We start from the raw sequence: 26,776 nt of genomic DNA on the forward strand, positions 1-26,776 counted from the left end.
TGGTTGGTGGAAACAAACAACTGTGAGGCAGTAATTCTAGTTTTTGACTGCTCTGTTTTATACGATCATTGACAGCTGACTTCTCACTCTTCTTAACCGACCACTAGGGGCCACAAGTGATCAACAACTGCTTCAGTTTAAAATCTTGTTTCAGCTCGGGACATCACTGTATGTCAGGGTCATGTTAATGTTGCTGAACTTTGCAAATCTCTGCCGGTTTCATCTGGTAGCATTGCAGTAGGGATCTGCACTCTGAGAACTCTCTTCTAGTTATCTATTATTCACTTAATAGAATTTGTTCAGATCTTATGAAGTCTGGAGATGGTCCATCTCTGGTGTAACTCGGCACAGCTAGGCGTGTTATAATTGGTAATATAATTGCGAATCACAGCATGGTTAGACAAATGTGACAATGAAAAGGCCTTACAGATGTGAACAGCTGTTCAGAGATCTGGAGCCAGGCTGTGACAATAGTGGGTTTATGTGAGCTAAAAGAGGATGAAAGTCTGCATAATAAAGCTGTGGGGAGTTATAAAGCTTCTGAGTGACACCTCATGTTCCACACAGTCACTTCATTAACATTCAAAAATTAAATGAGCGCAGCTTTATTAAAAAAAGACAAATAAGGACACTGGATCCATGTTTGCATGAAGGTGTTAGTACTGTAACCTCACATCTCCAGCGGTATTGCAACATACAAATGCTGAAAGGAAAGGATGAAGAGATCAGGGTGTTTGAAATGGAAATGTAACTAGATGGAAGCAGGGAATAACCCGTGTGGCATGATGGGTAAGGCTCTGATTAGGGAACAGATTAAACCTGATACCTTTTTATTTCCTGGATACAGAACCTCCTAATAGATGCTGCTGCTGGTGATATCCTCTGTAGTGTGTAACAGCTTTATGTCACAGCACTACACATGCAGACACACTCACATGTGCACTCATTTATTCACATTCAGACACACACACACACAGACTACAGTGCTGTACTCCACCACAGAGTGACATGTCACCAGCAGCCGTCCTGTAGACTTGCCCTGGATAACGGTGTGTGTCTGTAGCATGAATAATGGACGATAATTTTGTGCTCCTCACTCTTCAATGAATAATATATATATATATATCCATTTCAGCCTCTTTCTCTTCTTCTCTCTCTCTCTTTGTCTGTCCATTTCTTATAGATGCCAACGAGGGAGAAGAGGGAAGACCTGCTTGCTGAAGAGTGAATGAATAAAGAACAAAGTGAAGGTAAAACACAAAGAAGGAGAGAAACAAATCCAACAGAAGGAGTGGAAAAGGGAGGGTGGGAGATGTGAGGAGCTCCACAAAAGAGGAGAGTGAGAGCTGAGGACAGACAGAAACAGGAAAAACACACAGTCCTGCAGGAGACGGACGGGTTTGAAAGTGACAGAGAACGCGGGACGAAGAAGCTGGGAGCTTTGGAACGCGAGGGACTGGTTGAGGGGAGGGAAGAAACATCTGGATGGTCTCCACGGCGACGGTCAGCAGGTTACCGCCCCTCCAAAGATGGCCTCCAACTTCAATGACATTGTCAAGCAGGGCTACGTACGCATGCGCAGCCGCAAGCTGGGGGTGAGTGTGTGTGTGTGTGTATTGTCTCTCCATTGATGTTTTATCACATCCAACGCAAATCTGAGCTTCACACTGTCAAACTAACACTGGTGACAACTCGACTAATCTCAGATTTTTTTGATAGTAGCTGCAAATTTCTACTAACTGGATGAGTCAACTAGTGTGATACACACTGTTCAGTGCTGCTGTGTTTAACATGGTATGTTTATATACAGTGCAATGAGCATTAAAATTTCATAATGCTCAGTATTACACACTGATCACCTGTACATAAGGTCATTATGAGGATGTGTACATTTTATGAGTTAGTATTTCACTCATTCATTCTCTATTTCATAAATCATGACATACTGAAAAAGACAGACTTAGAAAAGTATGAATACCAACACTTTAAGTTTTTGGAGAAAATTATTCTTTAAGGATTTATATATATGCAATATATGTCATTTATGAAACGTTTTGGTTGCTTTATTTTTCTTTAACTGCCAAATTTGCTCAGTGCCAGAAAACAGTCTTGTCTCAGACAAGAATTCACAACTAAAAATCTGTGTGTGTGTGTGTGTGTGTGTGTGTGTGTGTGTGTGTGTGTGTGTGTGCGTGTGTGTGTGTGCACGTGTGCGTGCGCGCGTGTGTGTGTGTGTGTGTGTGTGTGTGTGTGTGTGTGTGTGTGGAGGTCAGGCCCTGGAAGCTAAATCAGTTGCCAAGGACATACACAATTTATTCAGATTTGTGGGTCAGGGTGTCTGGAAGAACACAACTTCTACTTTGTTTTCTTAGTTCAGTCTGACTTTGAGCTGCTCCTCCAGGCTGAGCTCCTCATCAGGATTGTTAGGAAGAAAACATGTAGCTGATGAGTTGTTTAACTTCTTTACAAAAGTTCAGTGGGCTAAAACACACTGTCTAAAACTTTAGTGTGACACCAATAATACACAAGGTGCATATTATTTCCAGGTAAATATAAATATAGTATACAACCACTGGACACTGGCATGAATATCTCACAATGCAATGCAGTAGTGACGACCACAACATGACCAACAAAGGTAGACAGTGACTGAGGCAGCTCTATTTAACATCCTAAAGACCTCTGTCTCACTTCCCGGTTTAAAAAGCTCTACAGACTACAGAGCTCACTACTCTGTAGTCCTTCTACATCAAAGCTAAATAAGAATTATGGTTTAAAAATGTGTATTTTGATTAGCATTAAAAAGTGGCTGCTCACTATAACTACATTGTGAAATGAGAAAAATTAACATTTTGTTAACTCTGTCATGTTTTCCACAGTACAATACAGTATCATACACTCATCAGCTATACTGAGTTCATTTTGAGGAGACGCACTGTTTGTAAGTTAAATACTAGAATATAATACAGTGGAATGCAGAATGTCTTAAGACCTCATTCACACCCATGAAAGGACAAATTAAACAATAGCTAAAGCTGAGTTCTTCTGCTGGTGGAGCTGCTGGCAGTGCCTACATGTACCAGAATGCATTAGGAGCGAGCTTCTGACATATATGTTGGCAAGTTTCATCCTGGCCTATAGTTCCTACTTTGTTAGACAGAACATAGTGTTGGGTGACAAAAATACTCAGAGGAGGAGACTAGACATCCAAGCTGAAACTGCCTGTAGTCTTTCTCTAAACACCACTGACATCACTCTGACATCACCATGACATCACTGGTACAGGAAGAACAACAGATTTTGCAGCAAGAGGACTCAGCTATCTCAATATAACAGTATTAAGGAATTTACTGTCTCAATGGACTACATTTACCATCAGCACTGACTGGACAGCCACATGAGTTTTTCCTTTAATTTCTAATTCTGAGTGTAATTAGTTTTTACATAATTAAAGTGTCATTCAAAAATCATGTTAGTCTGAAGCAGAGAGTGCACCAGTATTACTCCAGGTCAACCAAATTGAAAATCTGATTTTAAGGGGCGGAGCCTATGAGCATGATTTGTGTCATCATAATGAGTTTAGTAGCCAGTCTTGATCCTATTTCACCTTATAGTGTGATATAGAACCCTGAAGATGCACATACACTGAGAATGTGCTTTACAGTGAAGTAGGAAGCATCTTGTGTCCAACTTAATGAACAAAATTAGCATATTCATCTGGAATTTTTAATGATATAGAAGCAAGAGATGTTTTTTTTACATAATTTGAATGTGAAAATTACATTTATTTTGGGGGGGAAATACACACCAGACACACATTATTTTTTCAGGCAGAATATTTTTATGTCTTAATACATGTCTGGAGGGGATCGATAAGATCCCTTCCATCTTATAAAATGAATGAAGCCCTGAATAATAACTTGTATCTGATATGTTTTTTTTTTCTTTAAAAAGTCAATCTTGTTAAAGTCTTTGAAATGACATCTCATCACTGCCCTGTCAAAACCACTTATCAAATTGTGTTGATTTTGAATTTTTCACTAAAACCGAAGGAGGGAATGCTCCTTTATAGTTGAGACATCATTCACAGAACCACAGGATCATCTGAAAAAGGTATTGCCACAAAGCTAAAAACATGGCTGTTTTTCTTAGCTCCTGAAAAGTTGACATTTTTTGAGAAAAGTATTTTTTTTTTTATTGGACAGCTCCTTCTCCTTCATTAAAATTCCAGGATGTGCTGGACAGCAGGTGTTTCCCATAAAGTCCAGTCTCTCTGTGTGTCTGCTGGAGGCTTTAACAGCACTCAAAAGTAAGGATGTCCCATTGTCCCGGTGACAATAAAAATAGCACCTGGGACACAAAGATATGGTGTCTGGGAAAATTCTGGGAAAGTAAAAACTTTAATTAAATATTGCAATGTTGCATATTATGTGGCATGGAATATACTGTATAATTTTATATATGTATATCAGTTTAATTGTCAGGTGGTCTAATTAGAAAAATGTGAGGTGGCCCAGACACAAGCTTCATGTTACACCACAGTTTTTAGTGATGTATTTATTGATAACAGTTAGAAACACAAGAAACAGTAACTCAGTCAGTGACTGAAAAAATAAAGAAAAATTACTACAGCAAAACACAGAGGGAGATTACATGTCTTTTATCCAGATATAAGTGCATTGAACAACAAGCAGAGACTCCATGGTGGACCAGAGTGAGTCAGTGAAGTGAGGCGAGGTACACAAAGTTATTAAACTATATTTAATATGTAAAATATGTAAAATTCTGTCTGGAACAGGTGAAAGAGTTTGGGACAGTTGTGGATTTTTTTTGTCCATGCTTTAAGCTCCACAAGCCGAGTCCCATTATATTGGAGAGAAGGCAGACATCTCTATGGCTGATATCTCCAAAACTCCATAACTTACACCAAAAAAGTCTATATAGATAAACAGCACTACAGGCCAGGGGTAAAATATGTATTTTTGATTTTGGGGTGAACTGTCCCTTTAAGTACAGATCATAATCTATGCTGACTACAGCAGATCAGACCAGAAGTAGATTTATATTAGAACCAGGCAGATTGTCTCAGTTGGCTAAAGAAAAGAAATTTTGATGCCAAGTTTGTTGTTAAATGACCTCAGGATGTAGATTGTGAACGACCTCTTGTTAAACAGATTGGCCACTGCCTCCACCGCCCGCTCTGTGTACGTTCCTGCCTGTGGCTCAAGCTGCATAAAGTGCACAGGGAATGCTAATTTGAGTGAGTGTGAGTCACATCTAGGCGGTGTAGGCAGTGGAATTCAACTTTGCATGACTCATATTATGGAAACGAACAGAAATCAATTTGAGGCAGGTCTTGTTCTCCAGCTCACTTGGAATAATGGTCTCCTCCTATCGCTGCTCACACAGCTGAGTGAATGCCGCTGTTTAGCCCTCTGAAGGGGCTGATCAAATTCCCATTCCAGCAGGAACTCACTGCTTAGGATATTACCAAAATAAGGTTTCTTGCCTTTAAGTTTTAGCTCAGTTAATGGCTTATGTATAGAAAAATGTGGCCTGTGGGAAATAATGTTCTTGCTTTTTAGTGCTCAACCTACAACGACCATTCAGTTCAATCTTTAAGTGCCATGTGTGTTAGATGCACTGATACGGATACCAGCACTGGGTATCGGTCCAATACTGTCCCCACATACTCCTGACACCCACACCTAATACCATGGCACCAAAAAAAGCCACTCAACACAAGCAAACATCTAAAGAACCATAATGACACATAGTTTTAGTAGTTGTTATGTTTTACACTGAAGCACCTTGAAAGTGTGTTATATTTTATCATTAATCATTATTATTATCATTATTATGCAGCTCCACTGGCTGATGAGTGGGGGAGAGGGGTGAGGAGAGGGGGAGAGAGGCAGTGCAGTAGGGAAGGGAGGCAAACTGATCCAGTCTGGCCGCAAAGCGGCCATCTTAGCCGGGTTGAGGAGCAGTTACATGACTGTCCATGCTCCTCCTTCTCCTCTCCCACTTAATCCTCATCTCCTCCTCCCATGCTTGCTCCTGTGTCCCGCTGGGAAACAATCAGAAAATGTATCTGAAGTTTGAAGTGTGTAAAATTACGCATGGATATATCCAACCAGCTCTAACAGAAGCACACATAACTTTTTCTCCCCGGGTCAGGCAGTTCTCGTGGTCAGATATAAAGTAGTGTTTATTTTGTATGTTACACATCTTACCATAAATGAAAGGTATTTTGTGATTGTGGAGATGTGTATACGCACCTCAGTCAAGTGCGAGACACACACCCTCACATGCTTTCAATGTCAATATTTACATTTTATTGCTGATAGAAAATGTTAATGACACTTTAATAATCCACACTCCTCTGTAAGGAAAAGACTGAACATAAATGTGTATGTACATATTCTTTTTAATCCTCTTTAAATGTGTGTTATTCTTGCTTAATTTTTATTGTATGTGTGTATATATATATTTGTACTTTTTATTCCTACTCTTCATAGTTTCTGTTATGTGAAGCACTTTGAGCTGCATGCTTTGTATGAAAGGTGCTATATAAATAGTTTATTATTATTAATAATACTTCATCCACTTTGATGGAGACAGACTGAAAGGACGCCTAATCATTTAATTTTTTTCCTATGTAAAAAGGCAGATTGTTGATCAGCAAAGACATGACATAGATGCTCCTCTGACTGGCCAGAAGATTTGGGCTCCTAATAGCTAAACAGCGATATGGTTTTCTCATTATATGCAAGGCAAGGCAATTATATTTATATAGCACCATTCATACACAAGGCAATTCAAGGTGCTTTACAGAACTTGAAAATACATTAAAATAAAAACATTAAAGAAATATTAAAATTGCGTTTGAGATTATTAAAAACAAAAGCTAAAAGCAGGACAATAAATAGTTTAGAAAATTACAGAAAATGTATTTAAAAAGCGAACAAAACAAAAGCAGCAGCAGACAAATATGAAAACAATAGCTACAGATTATCCTAAAAATATGTAATATATCTACTTCACTGGTAAACTGCAGTAAACAGTAATGTTTTAAGACCTGATTTAAATAAACCGACAGTTTCAGCTGACCTCAGGTGTTCTGGAAGTTTGTTCCACAGGTGAGGAGCAGAGAAACTAAAGGCTGCTTCACCTTGTTTGGTTCTGATCCTGGGAACACTGAGTAAACCTGTTCCAGATGATCTGAGGGGTCTTGGTGCTTCATAACGTATAAGCAAATCACAGATATATTTAGGCCCAAGACGGTTACAATAGTCCAGCCTAAAAATGAAAGCATGAACAAGTTTTTCTGTATCTTCTTCAGACAGAAATTATTTAATTCTTAGTATGTTTTTAAGGTGGTAGTAGGCTGATTTTGTAATTGTCTTTATGTGACTATTGAAATTTAGGTCTGAGTCCAGAATGACACCAAGATTTCTGGCTTGATTTTTAGGTTTTAGTGTCATGGATTCAAGGTGAGCACTCACTTTTGATCTTTGTTCTTTGCGGCCAAAAACTATTTCAATTTTGTCTGTGTTTAGTTGTAGGAAATTCTGGCACATCCATGTATTGATTTCATCAATGCACTTATTTAACAGATGTAGGGGACTGTAGTCAATATAGAGTTGTGTGTCATCTGCATAAGTATGGTAGGAGATGTTGTGATATTCCATAATCTGAGCAAGAGGGAGCATATAGATGTTGAACAGAAGAGGACCAAGAATGGACCCTTGAGGAACTCCACATGTCATTTTTGTTTGCACAGATTCATAATTGCCAAGTGCCACAAAGAAATCCCTGTCTTGTAAATAAGATTTAAACCAATTTAGCACAGTGCCAGAAAGTCCCACCCACTTTTCTAGTCTGTCGAACAGAGTCTTATGGTCGACTGTGTCGAATGCAGCACTGAGGTCCAGTAATACCAGAACTGAAATCTTTGATGCATCACTGCTCAGATGAAAGTCATTCAAAACTTTTACAAGTGCAGTCTCAGTGCTGTGATGTGCTCGAAATCCAGACTGAAAGGCATTAAAGAAATTGTTTTGCACCAAGAAGGCATTAAGTTGCTGAAAAATAACCTTTTCAATGATCTTTCCTTAAAAAAAAAAATGGCAAAGATCTCACAATTTTTATTGACAGCCAATCAAATTAAAGAGGCAGAATGGGCAAAACAGTGCTACTGGATGGATTGCATTGACATTCAGTACAGACATTCATGTTCTCATCAGAAAGAACTGTAATAACGCTGGTGATCCTCTGACTTTTCATCTAACGCCATTATCTGGTCAAAATTCAAATTTGTCAATAATTCTAATATATGTCTAACAACCTGAAAACTACTGATATTCTCACCAGCGTGAGCTGTGTGTGTGTGTGTGTGTGTGTGTGTGTGTGTGTGTGTGTGTGTGTGTGTGTGTGTGTGTGTGTGTGTGTGTTAAGACCTAATTAGTAAAAGCTTTGATTAAGTTTAAGTTTACACAACTATCAGGGTGAAAACAGCCCATTTGGAAACTAAAAGAATTGCAAATTCTTTGTCTTCCAAACCCTTATCTGTTCCTGGTCTCCTGCTCTTTGAGGCAACATAGCAGACCAATGCTGAGATCCTTGTTCTTCATAAAGTCATAGAGCCCCACTGCTTATCCAGCTCTGGGACACTGAGCTGTGCTGGATCCCTGTGCTTTGTGTTTGAGAAGCAGTGCTTTGATATAACAAGGTCACACAGCAGAGTCAATGCAGATTATTCCCCAGCTGAGGTCTTGTGAGGGGAGAGAGCTCTACGTTCTGAGTCCTCCTCTGTCTCCTCCTCCTGTGTGTCCTCTCAAGCTGTAGAAACTCTCTGCCTGTGATGCTGAGAGGGATTGTTTTCTGTCCTCCATTATGGAGTTGAGGGATGGTGGTCTGAAGATCTGTCTGCTTTTGTTCATTTGTCCATTTTTATCTGTCAGTCTCTCAGTGAGCACTAATGTCTACTGTAGATGAGTTTTAAGAGATCTGAAATGACATGTGCTACAAATATAACAGTTTGCCAGGCCAGCATCGTTCTGATTTTAATTCACAAAAAAGTGTATAAACTCAGCTGCCAGCTCAAATGTACTGTAAACACCACTGAGTTATCTGGACTAAAGCAAATTTTGCTGTTACAGTTTCTCTCTCTGTCTTTGGGAATCTTTTTGTTTTGAACAGTAACTGCTCCAGTTTTTTGTCCCCGTCTTATTTTTCCTTCTTTCTTTCTCACACTCACACTGTCATTTAATTGCTCTGTGTCTTCTCTTTCTCCCTTTGCGGTTTTCCGCCCAGAGCACTGATTCCTCACATCTCATTCTTCCTTTTCTGCCTCATTATCTGTATCCTTCCTCTACAATCTTTCTGTGTCATCTAGTTTTCCCTCTTTTTTGCCCTTTTTCATCTGGTCTCTTAATCCATGTGCTCCCTGTGACAGTTTAGTTAGCAGTCTGCCCATACGTTGTGAAGTGGAGCGTGAAGCAGAGATAGTTTGGCATCAGTGGAATACTATTAATGTCAGTAGCCATTAAAAAAGATGGTTACTCCTCATGTTTCTTGGTTTATTCTTTAGAGTAATTAAAAAAAAACAAGGTCAGTTGTTTTATTGAACACAACTAGATTTCATTTTTCCTTTTTACTTGCTGTGCTCATTGCAGTGTTCATGTCATTTCATATACATTGTAATTATTTACAGTTGAGAGGGGAAAACGGCTAACATTAGCCTCTTAGCTGTAGTTAGTGTCACAATATCAACATTCTGACTTCAATACCAACACACAGTTTAATATCATGATAATCAATACCAAAACAATACCTGACCAAAACAATACTGGTTAGATACTCAATACCTGTCACAGCAGCATAATGCACTGGAAATTTTACTAGCCCATTGTTAATTCCGTCATGTGTCCAGGTCCTCAGATGTGACATGGGAGACATAATGTCCATTAGCAGGAAAGCTATCATTATCAGAGGTTAACTGCCACTCTGTGTGTGCACTCGGCTTACCTTGGTTCATCATGACTCACTCACCCAGCTCTGGTTTTTACCCACCAAGTCTGTTTCACTTCTCGATGGCTCTGGGGTTTGGACCAGCTCGGCCTGGAGATCCTGACATCAGCCTCGCACTGGACAGGCCCGTCGTCTTCCTTGCACCGCCTCTCGTTCAGCGGTCTGTTCAGTTTTGTTAGACAAAGACATTAACTCAAATACAAAATAACTCTTTGGGGAGGTGAGCACTTCTGCAGTCTTCTCCTGGACGACCTTTCTTTCAAAAACAGGAGCAAAGCCGTAACACAGTTCCATGTGGTGTTCTCTCACGCGGTGGAGACTGCAGTTTCCCATGAGGCCTCTGTATAAGCCCCATGTTCTGTCACTCTGATGTCAAACCTAAGCACCACAGTTGCTAAGCAACCAGCCAAACAACACAATATAGAGTAGCAATATGAATAATAAATTATCTCAAGAAAGACTGCAACAATACATATAACAGATTAGAAACTAAACATCCACGAAGAACATTAACTTTGGACAAAACCATGAAACCCAAAGAGTGTACAAAACATTTACAATGAAATGTGAACTATTTCCTTTCAGTTTCATACACATGAAGACCAACTGCTGATAGATGGCCATATTCATTGGGTCAAATGTTAATGTATTATGTAATAAACATCTGTCCTGCACAATGCTCATGTATTGTTCCATGAATAGTTTCAAAACTACAAACCATGACTTCACTAAAACATGACTCCAGCAACCCACTCACTTCCTCTCAGTCATCCTGTTTTATGTATGTATACTGTTATTTCCCTAAACATACAGTGGGAGTCAGTGAGCTTTTTTTACTGACCACTCTGTCTGTCACTGCAGAGCCAGAGTAGTTGAGAAGCTGCATGTGTGTTAGTCCTGTGCTCTTTAGCTGTTTTTAAAAAGCACCAAAACAAGATGCCCAAATCACTTGTGCTTAATACAGCATCTCAGGCAACACTGTATTTAGCACCAGCAGAAAGCGTGAGTTAAAAGGCTCACATGTACGGCTTTGCAGAGTGTATGGAGGGATAGGTCACTGCTCACTGACAGACAGCTGCTGAGCTCAGGGAGCTCCTGAGAAGAGAGCTGGGGGCACAGCGGAGCTTCTGGAGGAATAAACACAGTCACATCCAATTCTGTTCTGATGTACTTTACTCTCTGAACATACAGACGTATAGAGAAGAGAGGGGGAGAAGACAAGAGACTGGAGGGTTCATTCAGCTGCTCATTCAGAGGCTGCAGTGAGCTCATACACTCACATGAGGCAGAAATTCACTTTTCTTCGTTTCTGTGCGATCACACCAACACTGACTCATAACCAGTGCTGAACTTTAGGACATTCTAATACCAGACCATGTTTGATAAAAGAGTATTGAAAAATATACTGAAATTTTAGTATACTGTGCACCACCAGCTGTAATCCTGTGTAGGGCTGGGCAATATATCACTATTATGTCAAGTCAGTTTTCATAACAGAAGTTCTATCATGGCATGCTTATATAGAGCAGGTCTAAACCATACTTTTCTCATATTATTTACAGAGACCCAAGAGTTTCCACTAAGAGCAAGCACGGAGATAACAGTGATGAGAAAAAACTTCCTTGAGCAGAACCAGAATCTATGGTGGGCAGCCATCAACTGCAGCCAGTTTATTATACTGATACTGTGATATGAGACTAGATATGGTGTTAGATTTTGGACATTGTTATGTGGCATAAGTTTTGTCTTTTCCTGGTTTTAAATGCTGCATTACAGTTAAGTGTTTTTAGTTATTTTCTGAACTTACCAGACTGTTTTAGCTGTTTCATTATTTCTTTAACCACTTAATCTACACATCCACATTACTGTGTGTACAGTGTGTTAATATTTTGTTAAAGCACAAATAGTCATCCTGACAACATTATCACAGTATCAGTAAATATCAATATGGAGGTATCTGGTTGGAAATATTGTGATATTCAGTTTAGTCCATATTGTCTAGTCCTGATTTTGAGTATCAGGAATTTCTGACCACTACAATAAAAGTAAAAAAAAAATAAAATAAAAAATAAATAAAAAAAACTCATACAAAAAAGAACTACAAAAAAGTCAACAAGTCAGTGGTAACGCAGCTGAAAAACCATCATCACTAGCATCCATCCATCTGGCTACTGTCTATCACTCCAAGTCATGGTCAGCTAAGCAAGGTATCCGGCCTTCTCCTTTGCTACTTCCTCCAGATCCTCCTGGGCCACCCCAAGGCATTTTCAGATGGCCAGTGTGTTCTCAGTCCACCTTGGGGTCTCTTCCCATTTGGACGTGCCTTGAATTTGGAAGCTGTCCTCGGGGCATCTGAATCATATATGCAGACTGCCTCAGCTGCTCGCATTTTAATGCAAAGGGGCTGCTGTTCTACTCCAAGCTCTTCACCCTGTCCCAAAGGGTGAACCCAGACACATTTCAAAGACTCTTTTAATTCCTTGAATAGTACCTCCTGGGTGTAAAAGTTCCTGGTACTTTGGGCAGGAAAGCACCTTAAATCCCATCTGATATCAACAGTAGTACAACTGAGGAGCTGTACAATATTTGAATGGTTTCACTTGTTCACCAAGCAAATAATAATGTAGGTTTATTTGTTTTTCCCATTTTGCCATTATGATGTGAATGTAGCGTACAGTATGATGTAATGTTAGAACTGTCATTAGCAATGTTATACCTGCATTAATTGCCTTTTTGGCCACTTTTGGGCGGTGAGACAAGCTGCAAACACAACTTTGACACATTATCATGTAATAAACACAATGTGTTAGAAAACCATTGCTTGTGTTTGTGTCCACCTGATGAGTTTAAACAATATATTCACTTTACTTTTAACTCTATTTTTGTCTGTTCACCAACTGCTGATGGAAATATCTGGCTCTTTAGCCACTAAAGGCTCCACTGTGTTCACCAGCTAGTCTCTAACTGTGTCTGACTGCTGTTTGCTGCTGAGCAGGTAGTGTACAGTGGGTTTATCAGGACTTTGTCACTGACAACAGCTGACAGGAAATGCAGCATCAGGTGACAATTGTCACTATGAGCAGCACCTTTCATATCATACAGTCATTTTATCCATCATTAATATAAAAATGTTTATTTGCGCAACTTTAACTTTGGTTTTGAATTCATATACAAATAATTTTAGGATAGCAAAGTCTCAGGTTTGTCTTGGTTAAAGGTTTAGATAGCCTGGAGGGCAAGCACAGTTTCAGTCAGTGAGTTAACAAAGTGAAAACCCAGGGGAGAGACAGGGATAGAGAGGCAGACATGATTACAACGAGAGGTAAAAAGAGGGTTATCCGAGTTAGTCTCTGCATCCTTAGGGCACAGAGGACTTCCACAGCTGAGGTCCTCCTCAAGGCTGGGTAGACTACCAGAGTCATGCTTAATTTATCTCAACAGGAACAACAAAGCCAAAGGAAAAAGCCCCAGACATGCAAAGTCCCAGAGCGCACTGACTACTAACCTCAGCTGCACTGATGCACCGTACAGTCCTAATGTTTCCACGTCTGTTTTTTGTTTCCTGCTGCAGTATTACCAATGTCCTCTGAGGATAATGAACTATTGTATTGACGAGAATGATATTGATCAGCCTCTGGGCATGGAACAAGGGTTTCAAACCCCCTCAACCTCCTTAACCAGCCTCCTAATGATTAAGCATGCAGTCAATGTATTCAGATGCTTAATAGGCACAGAGACTTAAAGCATATGTGAGATGTGTTTGCTTCATCTGTCCATATGCTCAGTTGTGCCTTTTGGGTTTGTGCCCGTGTCATTTTTTCCACCACACTCTGCAAGTGGCAGTGAAATACTCTTCTTTTCCATTCACACACTGAAGTGATGTATTTCAAACTTTGATACTCCTTAGACTAGTGTGTATTTGTATATGGAGATTCATTTAACTAGTTTATGGTAGGGTTGCAAACTGAAAGCTCTTTCCTTAATCAAATATTGGTAAAATTAACAATCGACTAATCAATGAATCGTACTTACAAAATTAAAAAAATGTTGGATTTACCAAACAATACCAAATAAATTCCTCCCTTTCAAAGAGTTCTACCTAGAACCCAACGTAAAGAGTTTACCAAGAACCTGTGAATCTGTGAAAGGTTTCACATACACCCCCTGGCACAGGTTCTACAGAGAGCGGTTCCACCTAGAACCCACTCTGGAGGTTCTATCCAGGAGGTTTTCTACCTTTCTAAAGGTGCTAACAAGAATCCAACCAGGGGTGTTCCACAGAGAACCTTTTTTATATTCCAAGGGTTTTATCCCTTGACAATCTTTGAAGAACTCTTTCTTCTAAAAAGGGTTCTCAATGGAATTAGTCTTATAAAGAACGCCTGACAAACACTTTCTTCCAAGAAGGGTTCTTCAGAAGCAAATTGTTTCGGGTACAACCACAGCCCTTCAGGGAGAACCATTTTGGAACCCAGCCTATGAAACATACAAAAAGCTGCATATTTTAGATGTTTATTTGATAGACGGTTAATTAAATTTTACATGATCAGTCAAATTATGAATGACTAATTAATTGATCATTGATTAATTGTTATCATCCCTGCTTTATGGACATCACTTTCAGGAATGACACATTCTGGAGAGACTAAACTAGCCTGAATAATGCATCCATTCACTAACCAAACAGAAATGATCAACTATATATCCAGTGTATTTTTTTTTTTTACATCTTTTAGCTCTTTAACATTCCTCTGCAGATATATTTTACTTTTAAAAAGACAACTGTGAATTATTCACATAGATTAATAGAGGACACCTTCCTTGGTGGCCTGGCTCTCAAAGTTGGAATTAAATGTGACATTGCCTGAGGCCTGAGCAAACTGTAGGGACAACACATGTGTAGTTCAGTGTGTGTAAAGCCTTTTTATGACAAACTGTCTCCCCATTGTTGAAATGATGAAGACACATCAGCTCATCTGTCCTGAAGTCATTAGGAGTAGAATTCAGAGTTGACATAAATGCACGTAAAACCAAAATTGTGTACTATTCTATTCAAACTCTAGGCTTCCCTGGGAGAGAAGGAGGTAGTCAGAAATCCTGATCTTAGTTTCAGTTACATTAAAGGGATAGTTCACTCAAAAATTCAGTCATTATCTACTCACCCTCATGCTGACTGAAGGTCGGGTTCAGTTTTTTAGTCCACAAAACACTGCTGGAGTTTCACAGGAAAACAGTGTTGCAGAATCTCAATAATTTAACATGCCATGTTGACTAAAAAATGTTATTTACATCATGTTTTTGGCCTGAAGCTTCACTGTAGATCCTTAGCTTGGAGCCACGTTCACGTGCACATGCACACTGTCTGCATTGTGTGTGTGTGGTGTGACGGTGTGCAAATGTCATGTTGGGACTTTAGGAGACTTGGATTACACAAGATGAGCAGTATGGGGGCATTTTATGTTTTGGTGTTTTTTGCAGCTGTTGTTTATGTTTGAAAACTGGTCACCATTCACTTCCATTGTTTGGGAGATTCTGCAATACTGTTTTCCTGTGAAACTCATTTTTGGGTGAACTAACCCTTTAAGTTAATATGAAAAACTTGATTGGCTGCTTATTTTACACATTCGGCAGGCATGAAGCAGCATTGGCATTCATTTGGAGCGGACAAACGTAAGCCAAATATTCACTCTCCTTTTGGCTTCGGTTTGGTCTCTGCCAGCTCCATGTTTATCAGCTCTACATTCATCTGTTGCTTGTTTGTTTGCCTTTTTATCAAAGTTTTTTTTAACAAAAAAAATCTATGCAAATGGCCTGAAAGTTGCTTAAACACCTGATAAGGCTGAGAGGAACTGCAGAGTGAGGTGACTATTTTCTACACTGTAATCACTGGTAAATCAGCAGATCTCAAAGAAATTGAGGCAATCAGTTTGTGAGTTGTGAGTTTAACAGATGTGGAAGTAACTAATATCAACTCCTTATACTACTGTAATTGAGTCTTTTTTGGGGGGTGGTATAAGTAATTTTACTCATACTTAAGTATGCATTACACTATGTAACCTAATTTGTTACTTTTAACATCCTAATTGAGTACTGAGTTTAATTTGAATTTATTCAAACCTTTCATTTGCATTTTTGTTGCCAACAGGCCGATGAATACTTTGTACTTAGTATTAAATACAAATTAGTGTTTTTTAACACTTTTACTAGTGATTGATTACTTGTAATATTTCAGTAATGTAACAGTACTTATACTTGTGTGCAAATTTTGAGTACTCTTCCCACCACATAAGTTCAATAAACACAAAAGAAAGAACAAATTCTGAGTTCTCACAACTCATTTTAATTAATTAATTTGAGCATTTGTTTGTACAGTGATATTACATTTGATCTTTTTTTATTTAAAACTATTAATTAGTGTAGCTTTAATTAAGTCTAAGTCTAATAGACTACTGTTATCACTTCCAAACATTTAACTAATACAGGCTGATATCTGTGCGCTGACAAAAATCATCAAATTAAAGGACAGGATGATCTTTTTACAGTTTAGTTTAGTCTCACATTCAACTTGCTACATCCAGTTTTCTCTCCTCAGTCTGTAGAACCTGTAAATGTGTTTTATATGCCTTGAAGGCATCATTATGTAAGCGGCCCTCTGAGACTTGTAGGTTAGCCCACTCTGTAGAGCCTGAGCTCCCTGATCTGGTATTCAGCTTCACCTCTCCTCCCAGTGCTGCTCTGGCTTCAGGCGTTTTGACCTCCATGCTCTTCCACAATATCCTCCTCCGCTCCTACCGAGCACGCTGCTACTGCTTCTCCTCACGTGGTGCTCCTTTTCTGTCTTATTACAGACAGTGCCGTTGTTATCACAAGGCAAATTCAGGTCACTCAGTCTGGGCAGATGGAGCTTTAGCTTCTTTATGGTGCACTGCAACAATACAGAATCATCTTTCTAGGTTTTGTCCAAGGTTTGGTCTTTTTTTGAGAAATATGAAAAGATTAAGATTACATTTATTTGATTATATTTTAAATATACCTGCAACATTTCATTGTGCAATGATGTGCTGCAATAAGACATATCAAGTAGTTACAATAAATTTGGGATATTTATTGATGCATTATCATTAGGGATGCACTGGAACTGGCTGGTTTTCTACGTGACTTGCCCTGACAAGTAAGCAGTCAGTCAAGGTCATATATCTGATTCTGTGCAGCTCATATTCACACACATGTTCTGCATGATGCTCATGTAATGCACACAGCAGACACTGTCCTTACATCACAGCCACCACAGCACTGATCACAGCAGCACACACTCAGCACACAGTCAGACACATGCTTGCATGAAGTCAGTGTTAGCAATAGATTCCAAGATCAGGATAAAGAGAAGACAGACACACAGCAAGAAAGAAAAACTGAAGGTGTTGCTATAAGCAGCAGTAAACTTTCTTGCTCTTCAGGCTAATGTTAGCCAGCAGCAGACTGCTGTTCACAGACAGCTAAAATCTCAGCTCCTGTTCTGGCTGAAGAAAAAACAACCTTTGTTGATGCGTCTCCTAAAACATTTTCATACCCAGACTCGTTTAACTTCTGCTTCTGTTTTTCTCTGCAAAGTTTTACTACAGTTTCACTGCATCAGTCTCCAGTTTGTTTACATCTGCTTCCACAAAAGATCACATGAAACTACGTCATGTGAGATCCTGTGAGATTCTGCAAAATCTCACAACATTGCGTTCCCTTTATAATATATAATATTATAATAATAATAATATTATATTATAATATAAGTTATTTAATAGTCAGTGTTTTATTATGAAATTATGAATTAAAGTTGCAAAATGTTTGTGAATGCTGTCAATTATTGTTCTTAGAAGGACTGAAAATTGGAATCAGCCAAAATCAGAATTAGCAGGTCAGACCCATAAAAAATCAGAAATCAGAATTGGCCAAGAAAATTGGAAACCATGCATCTCTAATTATCATGTACCAGTTGTATCATGTTGTTTATGATCTCTGTCTTGTCTCAACTTGTATTATAGAATATCCAGTAAGCCCCTGTTATCTTTACTCTCTCATGCAGAGTCTTCATGTAGGCTGTACTTGTATTTCTGACATTTTCCAAAAGGTACCTGAAGGTTGCAAAATATTAATGTGATAGGTCAACTGGGATGCTGACATTTCCAACAGGGTTCTGAACGCAGCATGAGGTTCATTTGTTATGTCAACAGTTAAAGCACCATAAAACTCACCCCAGTAAATCACAGTTTAAGTGAGCAAAGATGGAATGGCCAACATGCCACCAACCAGCACCTTACACATGCTTAGAAAATGACTGTAAATGTATTTTAAAGTTGAGATGTCATGTGTGAATAGATGTACTCTGCAGCATCTCTGGGCTCTAGGCCCTCTTCCGCCCACAGACAGACTTTCCAAACTAGTTTGTTCCCAGGTCAGATCATTTGTCCACCTACATCCTCCAAACAACCTCCAGCCTGTAAAGTTGCCCTTCTGCTAAATAAAACTCACTGTGCCAAGTACTAGTACATAGACTTTGGCTATATTTAAACATTCAGAGCACCCAAGCATTCATGTACTGCACTGTATTAAGTGGTAAAAATGAGAATGTTTGATGTGTTTCCATTCAAACACCCTACAATAGTGGCACAACGCCGACACATCATTTCTTGTCTTATCCATTAATCCAGAACTCTCTGTTTGTTGCTGTTGCAGCTGACCAGGGACCTAAATCATTCCCAAACAACTAATATAAAAGATGCAGGCAGCTCTTCCAGCTATGAAGTTTCATTTGTGCTGACTGACTTGCTCACCAGCATGTTGTGCTAACCTCAGCACATGTTGCTAACAATGCACGGGCAAAAGTTTCCAGGCAGAACTTGCACTTGTGAACTTTTGTGCTGCATGCATCAATCTACATTCCCTGTAATCTCAAATGAAGTTGGGCAAATCTCTGGCCCTAACTAAATACCAGTAGAGGTAGTGATTTTGTTTGTGTTTTTTCTTTTTCTTTTGTAATTTGGGTAAACTGGCCCCTTAAAAGTAATATCTTCAAGAACATGCTGTATATTTTGTGCTATGCAGATTTTTTCATGCAATGTAGAAGACGCTGCTCAGCAGAGTGCAGACCCGTGGCATGCAAAAGATGGTGAAGCACCTACTGCAATACCACCATAGCTGCTAGATGCAACCAGTGGAGATTTGCAAAGTTCTGCAACATTAACATGACCCCCACACACATTGTCCTGAGCTGAAACAAGATTTCTAACTGAAGCAGTTGATCGCTTGCAGCCTCTTGTGGCCGGTTAAGAAGAACTGCCTCACTGTTGTTTGTCTCCACCAAATAGTCAAGTTACAGTTTACATCCATGTCTGTCCACACTCATATAATGTTTGTAGTGAAGACTTTGAAGGAAATTAATATGGAACTTATCACTATATTGACCTGTAATTTTGAAGAAGTATGTGTATTTTGTGGCAAAATGGAAGTTCTCAGTATACATGTGTGATTCCAGTGAATAATTTCCAGGTAGAAACATGTTGTCTTCACTTAGAGACAATCGTTTACAGAGGAGGGCAGAGGAGTGATAGAGAGCTGAACATTGTGATGTTACAGCGAAGTTGACCTTTGACCTCATGGATGTAAAATGTCATCACCTCATCACTTTATCCTATTAAATATTTGTGTGAAAATTTGTCGCAATTTGAGTATGAACTCTTTAGTTATGACCAAAGGTGTGTTTAGTGAGGTCACCATGATGAGTCCAGGTGGTCATTTCTACCACAGACCACAACTGTCCTGAGTGTGGAGGCATAAAATATGTTTTTCAAGAATTCTGAATCACAGAGGTCTTTCAGCATACGGGCGTGCATAAACAAGGGCCTGTTTAACAGTGGCACACATTGCATGATCCCCTCCATAAGCCTGCAGGGAAGATAAAATATTTCCTGGGCAGTGATGACCGACATAACATCTCTGAGTGATCGTTGACATCCCAGGGCTGATCGTGCCTCTGTAAACATTGCATTAGCAGTTAATCAGTGATGTGAAGCACATTTTAGCCAACCGCATAATATGGAGTAGTTACGGGAGATATTGAAATGACTCTGAATGTCTTCCCCCTCCACATTGATAAGTGAAGTGCCCAAATGATCAGTCATGATCATTATCTTGGTAGCTGTTAGCACTGACCTTGCTTTCTAGGAGACAAGAAGGCCAAAGTCAGTGCCAAAAATAGCAGCTAGACTATTACAGAGCCACTGTTGCTGAAAGAAGTCATATGCTGCCATTAGTCTGGAGGTGTTGGGACTTTGCAGCAGAGGTGGCAGCCTAAAGGTTACTGAAGCAGCTAAGATAAGATCAGATCAAACTTAAATGATGCCTGTGGGGACATTGGGTAAAGAGGGATGCAGCATCCCCAGAGGCAATGCAACAGCAGATCGATCCGCCGTGCTCAAAGCTGATTGTCCTGCTGGGAAAAGATTGTCTAATCTGATAGGAATAGGTTGCACTTGTTTGTGCAGCTCGGTCTGGGAATTGAACCCCGGTCTCCTGTGTGACCGGCGGCCATGGTGCTGATGAGGAGGGAGATGCTTTTGTCTGCTTCAGCATTACATTGCATTTATTTCGCTGTTGCTTTGGATAAAAGATTTACAATAAGTGCATTCAACCATGTGGATACAATCCAAAAATGGAGTAATGCATCTACATTTTAACTACTTAAACTGGTACAATTGGAAACTATACATTTTTTTATGTAAGAGCCCTGGTCTGAACCCAGGGTTGGGCCACTGGACAATGACATTGTCCATTGCAATAGCTGACAGTCATCAATCACTGAGCCCTTTACCATCGTAACACTGTGATTTAAAATCCCTCTGTATTTGAGGAAGTGTAGGGGGTGTAAGGGTTGCCGTATAGTTGTTGCCTTTTTTAAATGTAGGAGAGAAAATAAAAAGAAGCTGATGCTGTTGTTCATTGCACTACATCTCCATGTTGTGTTTATTAATTTCTTATTCAGCACAACTAAGTTATGGACATGTGGTGCTGAGACAAAGAACCTTTTAGACCTAGCACAATGTTTCACCGGGGACATTGTCATATACCAGTTTGGAAGACATCACCCAACCCCAGTGGTGGACAAAGTACTCAACCCCAGTACTTGAGTCAAAGTATAGATAAACCTGGAAAAATATTACTCAACTACAAGTGAAAGTTGCTCAGTCAAAATTTTACTTGAGTTAAAGTACTAGAGTTCTTGCTTTTAAAAACACTCAAGTATTCAAAAGTACAAATTACAAAGTACATTTTCTAATATCAGTACATGCTGTATTGTTTTCACAAAGCATTTACAGAAGCTTGTAACTCTCTGAAACCATCTAATGATGCACTGATGTTTGTAGAATCACTCTGCTACAAAAAGTCTATAGAAACACCTATAAAAACTTCAACATAGAAATACAATCAAAAACAAAAAGGACAGCTATTGTCATTTTCTGATGTAACTGTATTAAAATCACATCATAACATTAGATTGAAGATAACTGTAAGAAGTTATCCAAGTCTGTTAAATAACTGAGATTTCTTTCTGTCTTCAGAAGCAGTATATACATGAATTATGTGATATTTTTCACCCCGATAAAAACAATCCAACTTTAAAAGCTACCTGGAATAATGAATAATTATAATAACATCTTTAGATTTAATTTTGTCTTTCTCTTGTGTCACCATTACTGCTTTTTGTTTGAATGAAAGAGGGAGAGTTTGCTTGTTCTTGTTACAGAGAGCGCCTGGATGATGTATTTCCACTTTTACATCAATTCCAGTTGAGAGAAGGTACTTCCTAGAAATGTAGTGGAGTCAAAAGTACAATATTAGTCTTTGAAATGTAGTGGAGTGAAAGTCAGAAGTTTCCAAAAAAACAAATACTCAAGTAAAGTACAGATACTCAAAAAATATACTTAAGTATAGTACTCAAGTAAATGTACTTCATTACTGTCCACCACTGCCCAACCCTAAGCTAAACAGATCAATTTTTGGTCTGCGACAGAAGTTATGTAGAGTTTGTCCTGTCATGATGTCAATGGCAGGCTGCACTATAGTGACAACAAACAGTCTGTATTTTCTTGAGTGGTAGCTAGGCCCTCTTTGTGGTGAGGGAGTAGAAAGCCTTTCTGCACAAGCAGAGTGTAATGGTCAGGCTGGGGTGTACGGTGTGACCATGTCCTGGCTTGAGCCATTCACCATGTGCAACCAGTGTCCTCAATCAGATTTGAGCAGCCACCAGTTACCCATGCAGAGTGTGGAAGAGCAATGTATTGTGGAAGAAGCTGGATAGGTTGAAGACCAGATGGTGTGCTGCATTGTAGACCTGCCACGAGAAAATTGCAGTAATCAAGGAGTGAGATGAATAGAGCCTAGATCAGAATCTGTGCCACCTTGTGGGTGAGGATTGATGTATCCTCCTCCTCATGATGTGGAGCATGAATCTGCAGGAGAGATCACGAACAGTCCTATGTGGATTGGAAAGTTAAGGTTAGGTACCTCAGGACCCCTAAAGTAGTGTTTGAGTTCATTGAAAGATCCTTACCACTATGTTGGAGAGGATGTGGAATGGTTGGTGACCATACATATATTTTTTGGGACTGCCCAAAAATGCAGAAATTTTGGGAGAATATTTGAAACGAGATTATAGTTATTCTAAATGTTTCTTTACCTTTGAACCCACTGTACTATGTGTTGGGATGTATACCGACATGTTTACTCTACGGCAACAAATTGTATATCTTAAGGATGTTATTTTTAATTGCAAGGAAAATGATAACTGTTTCTTGGTGGCAAAATCAACCCCCTACGGTGGAACAATGGACTAAGAGACTGAGACAGGTCTACATATTGGAAGAATTAACTGCACAATTGCAAATAAAAAATGAAAATGAAAATTTTTGTACGGAGATGGACACCTGTAACTCAGTATCTGGCTGATTAGAACATTGTTAATGTTGTAAATGATGATATTCATCCCCCTATTGTCATTATTATTATTATTATTATTATTATTATTATTATTATTATTATTATGAAGGTGAGCAGGTATAGGGCCAAGAGAGCGTGTGGATTGTGAAGGTGTCAAGGAGGGCAGAGATGATAGAAAAGAGTTTTTTCAGTTGGAAAAGAAAGCTCGAACTTTGGATTGTAGGAAAGAGTTTTTAGCTGCAGATAAGGAGGTGGAAGAGACTGATAGGCCGGGAGGTTCTCAGGGTGCTTGGACTTCCACCATTTTCTTTCAGTTGCCCGTAGGGTGGATCTGTCAGCAGCACGCACTCAGGCAGACAACCATGGAGCTGGAGGGGTCGGACGAACCCACAAAAAGGTGAGAAGACGGAGAGGATCCAGAGAAGAGGACAAAGTAAAGACGACCGTGTTGGTTGTGGAGTGAGGAGGTGTGAGTGAGAAGGAATCGGGAGAACAGATGAGGCAAGAGAGGAGGTAGACAGAGAGCACAGGTCAGAGCATGGACACTGTGTAGAAGAGGGAAGTTTGAGTATGAGAGAGGCAGAGAGAGTAAGATATGAGGAGGCGCTCAGAGACATAAAGAGGGTTTATAGAGAGGTCAGTGGTAGAACTGTTCCAACAAGTTCTTTGGCTGTAAATTTGTAATTTTTTTCTCATAAATGTACCACAGAGTTTTTTATCGTGTAATTTAACAACTTTAATCTTGGAAATTCTCTGAATATTACCTGGCTCAATATTTTTCCCCTACATTGGTTATTTAAATAGAGATGTTTTAAGAAAAACTGGATGCTGCATTCCAAGATGGTGTCCACTTTTGTCATTCAAAGTTAATGGGGAATAGAGTTACAGGACTAACTAGTGGAAAAAAATGCCTCTGCCCTGGGATTATTTTGGATTTAGTCCTGTGAATACACGCTGAGCAGATGAAAAGGTGAAAAGGTGAGCAAAGCCCAAAGCAAAGCTCCCGTGTGTGTCCGTGTGTGTGTGTGTTGTTTCCAAACTGCAGGAGTACTGCAGTACAGTCCAGCTGAGCCATTTTGCAACAAATACAACCATAATAACAATGAAGGTCTGAAAAAATAGATACTGCTCAAGCCTAGCATGTACATGCTTCCTTACACTTCCCTGTGTTTGGGCCCACAGAGGTGAAGTCAGCTGACTTCCTGCTGACTCACATGAGTAACATTAAAGTAATATATGGCTCTTCTAGACTTTCTGCATTGCATTTGGACCAGATGTATCAAATTCTTATAATACATAGTCTCATTTTGGGTATTTTTGAATCTTAAAAAGTTGTATTCATCATTTTACAGTTTTGTCTTTTGTAAGGATTGTCTTCACTGGGTCACTTCAGCTTTTACTTTAGTATACAGAATTTCTAACACCAGTACTTTTACTTGTAACTGAGTAATATTTTAGTAATGTAACAGTACTTGTACTTCAGTACAGATTTTCTGCACTCTTTCCACCACTGCTGCCAGTAAAGCCAGTGATTCAGCCATTCAATCCCCAACTCCTCCTGCCCACATACTGAAGTGTTCTTGGGCAAGACACTCAACCCAAAATTAATGTTATTCATTTATTTATTTATTTCAGTTATTAATTCATAAACTTGAGTGTAATTTTAAAGTATTTTAGGAGATACACCATCTTACTTGCTGTGGTAGGAGGAACTCTGCAATCTCCTGTTGTTTTGAGAAACAAAACAAAACTCCATTGGTAGTTCAGGTTCTTTTTAGTCAGCCCAGAGATGATGGGCTGTGTCAAGGTGAAACACAATGTAACACAACACTAATAAATTCTCTTGAAAACCATAGTTCAGAGCAAAGTCTCAGCTTATTTGTTCCAACAAATCAAAATCTTCCACTTGACATCCTGTTTGAGGTCTCTTCTTGTAAAAATATCTTGACAAACAGCATATGTGTCATTTGTGGCACAGTTCAAACTGGATCAAAAAATAATTTGTCTCTTCATAGATTACAGTTTGTATTTTTTACAAAGGTACACACAGGAAGGGGTGTGACTTCTGCTCTTTATAGTCTCTTACTTTGCCAAACAATGTATGTGTTGTGTTTTGGATTAGTTATCCATACAGACCTTTGTAATAAATGAATTAAATATTTCAAACAGTTTGCGTTTTGCATTTTTATTGCTTTAATCCCCCATGTTAAGTTCCTCATATTATAAAGTGAAAACAGCTTGTTCCATTTATGTTCATTTCTACTCAGTTCAACTTCAGTTCAACATGCTTTATTGGCTTAAAACTCATATAAACAATATTAGCAAAGCACCTAACTGTCTCATGCCCTGCCCTGCAGTCTGGCACCAGTACACAGTCACACTGTGGTGTGTTCATTCCTCTGTTCTTCATTATTCTTTCATTATCTCTCTCTGTTGTCCTCCGTTCTGTTCTGTCTCTTCCTCCCTCCCACTGCCTCTGTATTTTGTTTGACAAAACTCAATGAGCTTTTTAATTGTAAGTCAATTTACTACAGCTGCTAAATATATTACCTCCCTCCCTCTCTTTGTCAACGTGTGTGTGTGTGTGTGTGTGTGTGTGTGTGTGTGTGTGTGCGTGCGTGCACACGCAATGCAAATTTCAGCTCATTGGTGAGTCTTACCACTCCTAAAACTGCTAATTTAGCTCGCTGTAGTTTTCACTCCTCTGGTCTAACAATAACAGTGTTTGTCACATTACAGAGTAAAGTGTTAAGTTGGAGATGCACTTTGTGTTTGTGGAGTGTAAATTGCATGAACGTTCACAACCATTGCTCCAAATGGACACAGGGTATGTAAAACAGCCATGATGCATAGAAATGCATGTGTGAACATTTAGTTAAGTAAAAGTAGTATGAAATACCACAATGTAGAATTAATTTGTTTAAAGTCCTGCTTTTAAAATTTTACTGAAGTAAAAGTACAAAAGTACAGAAGACACCTGTCACACACATCATGTACAGACAGTCTGCCTCTCTCCCAATGAAAAAAAAAACACTTGTTTGACTAAGGAATCATGGGAGAATTCTGTCATTTCTGCTTCAGGGTCTTTCAGCATGTCTCAGTCCAGATTCATCCTGTTCTAACACCTGTCAGTGTAACATCACCTGCTGGAGGCTGGTGTGTCTTCTCATCTCTGACTGTCACGTCACCCTGAATACACCTCCTATTTCATGGAGTAACATTTTGTAGCACCTAACTTTATGTCAAACATTCTTTATGTCTGTCACATGACAGCTCTGGTCTGATGACATGTTGTTGATAGCTGTACCATTAAAGGGACAGTTCATCCCAAAATCAAAAATACGTATTATTTACCTGTAGTGCTATTTATCCATCTAGATAGTTTTGGAGATATCAGCTGTAGAGATATCTGCTTTGTCTCAAATATGGGACTAAAAATTTGACAGAAATGTCTCTTTCCAAAAATCATGACCTTGTTACTCAAGATAATCCAGAGACCTTGTTGTGAGCAGTTTCATGTAGGAACTATTTTCTTTCTTAGAAGAAAGAAAGTAGTTCTGGTACATTGTACTACTTTATTTTATTTATTTTATTTTATTTTAGTTATACATTTATATATATTTTTATTATGTTCAGTCAACTTTTGGTTGTTAAGCATTTTGTTATCTTAATATGTTTTATGTTTTCTTCCTTTTAAATGGTTTTAATTCTCAGGTCTCTTTATTTTACTCGTCCATTGCTGGTCTTAATTTAT

General features: G+C 39.0%; 1 protein-coding gene across 1 annotated transcript in view; it reads left to right on the forward strand.

Moving 5' to 3' along the window:
• The first annotated feature begins 1,191 nt into the window (after positions 1-1,191).
• The window catches only part of dok4 (docking protein 4), a 40,337-nt gene continuing 14,752 nt past the window's right edge, over positions 1,192-26,776 (forward strand). The window contains exon 1 of the mRNA XM_084725487.1: positions 1,192-1,595. Within this exon, the coding sequence (XP_084581613.1) occupies positions 1,530-1,595 (66 nt within the window). The 5' untranslated portion in view covers positions 1,192-1,529. The remainder of the gene's footprint in view (positions 1,596-26,776) is intronic.

The sequence above is a fragment of the Lutjanus erythropterus genome, chromosome 1, assembly GCF_056507025.1.
Source record: "Lutjanus erythropterus isolate fLutEry1 chromosome 1, fLutEry1.hap2, whole genome shotgun sequence".
Taxonomy (NCBI): Eukaryota; Metazoa; Chordata; class Actinopteri; order Lutjaniformes; family Lutjanidae; genus Lutjanus; species Lutjanus erythropterus.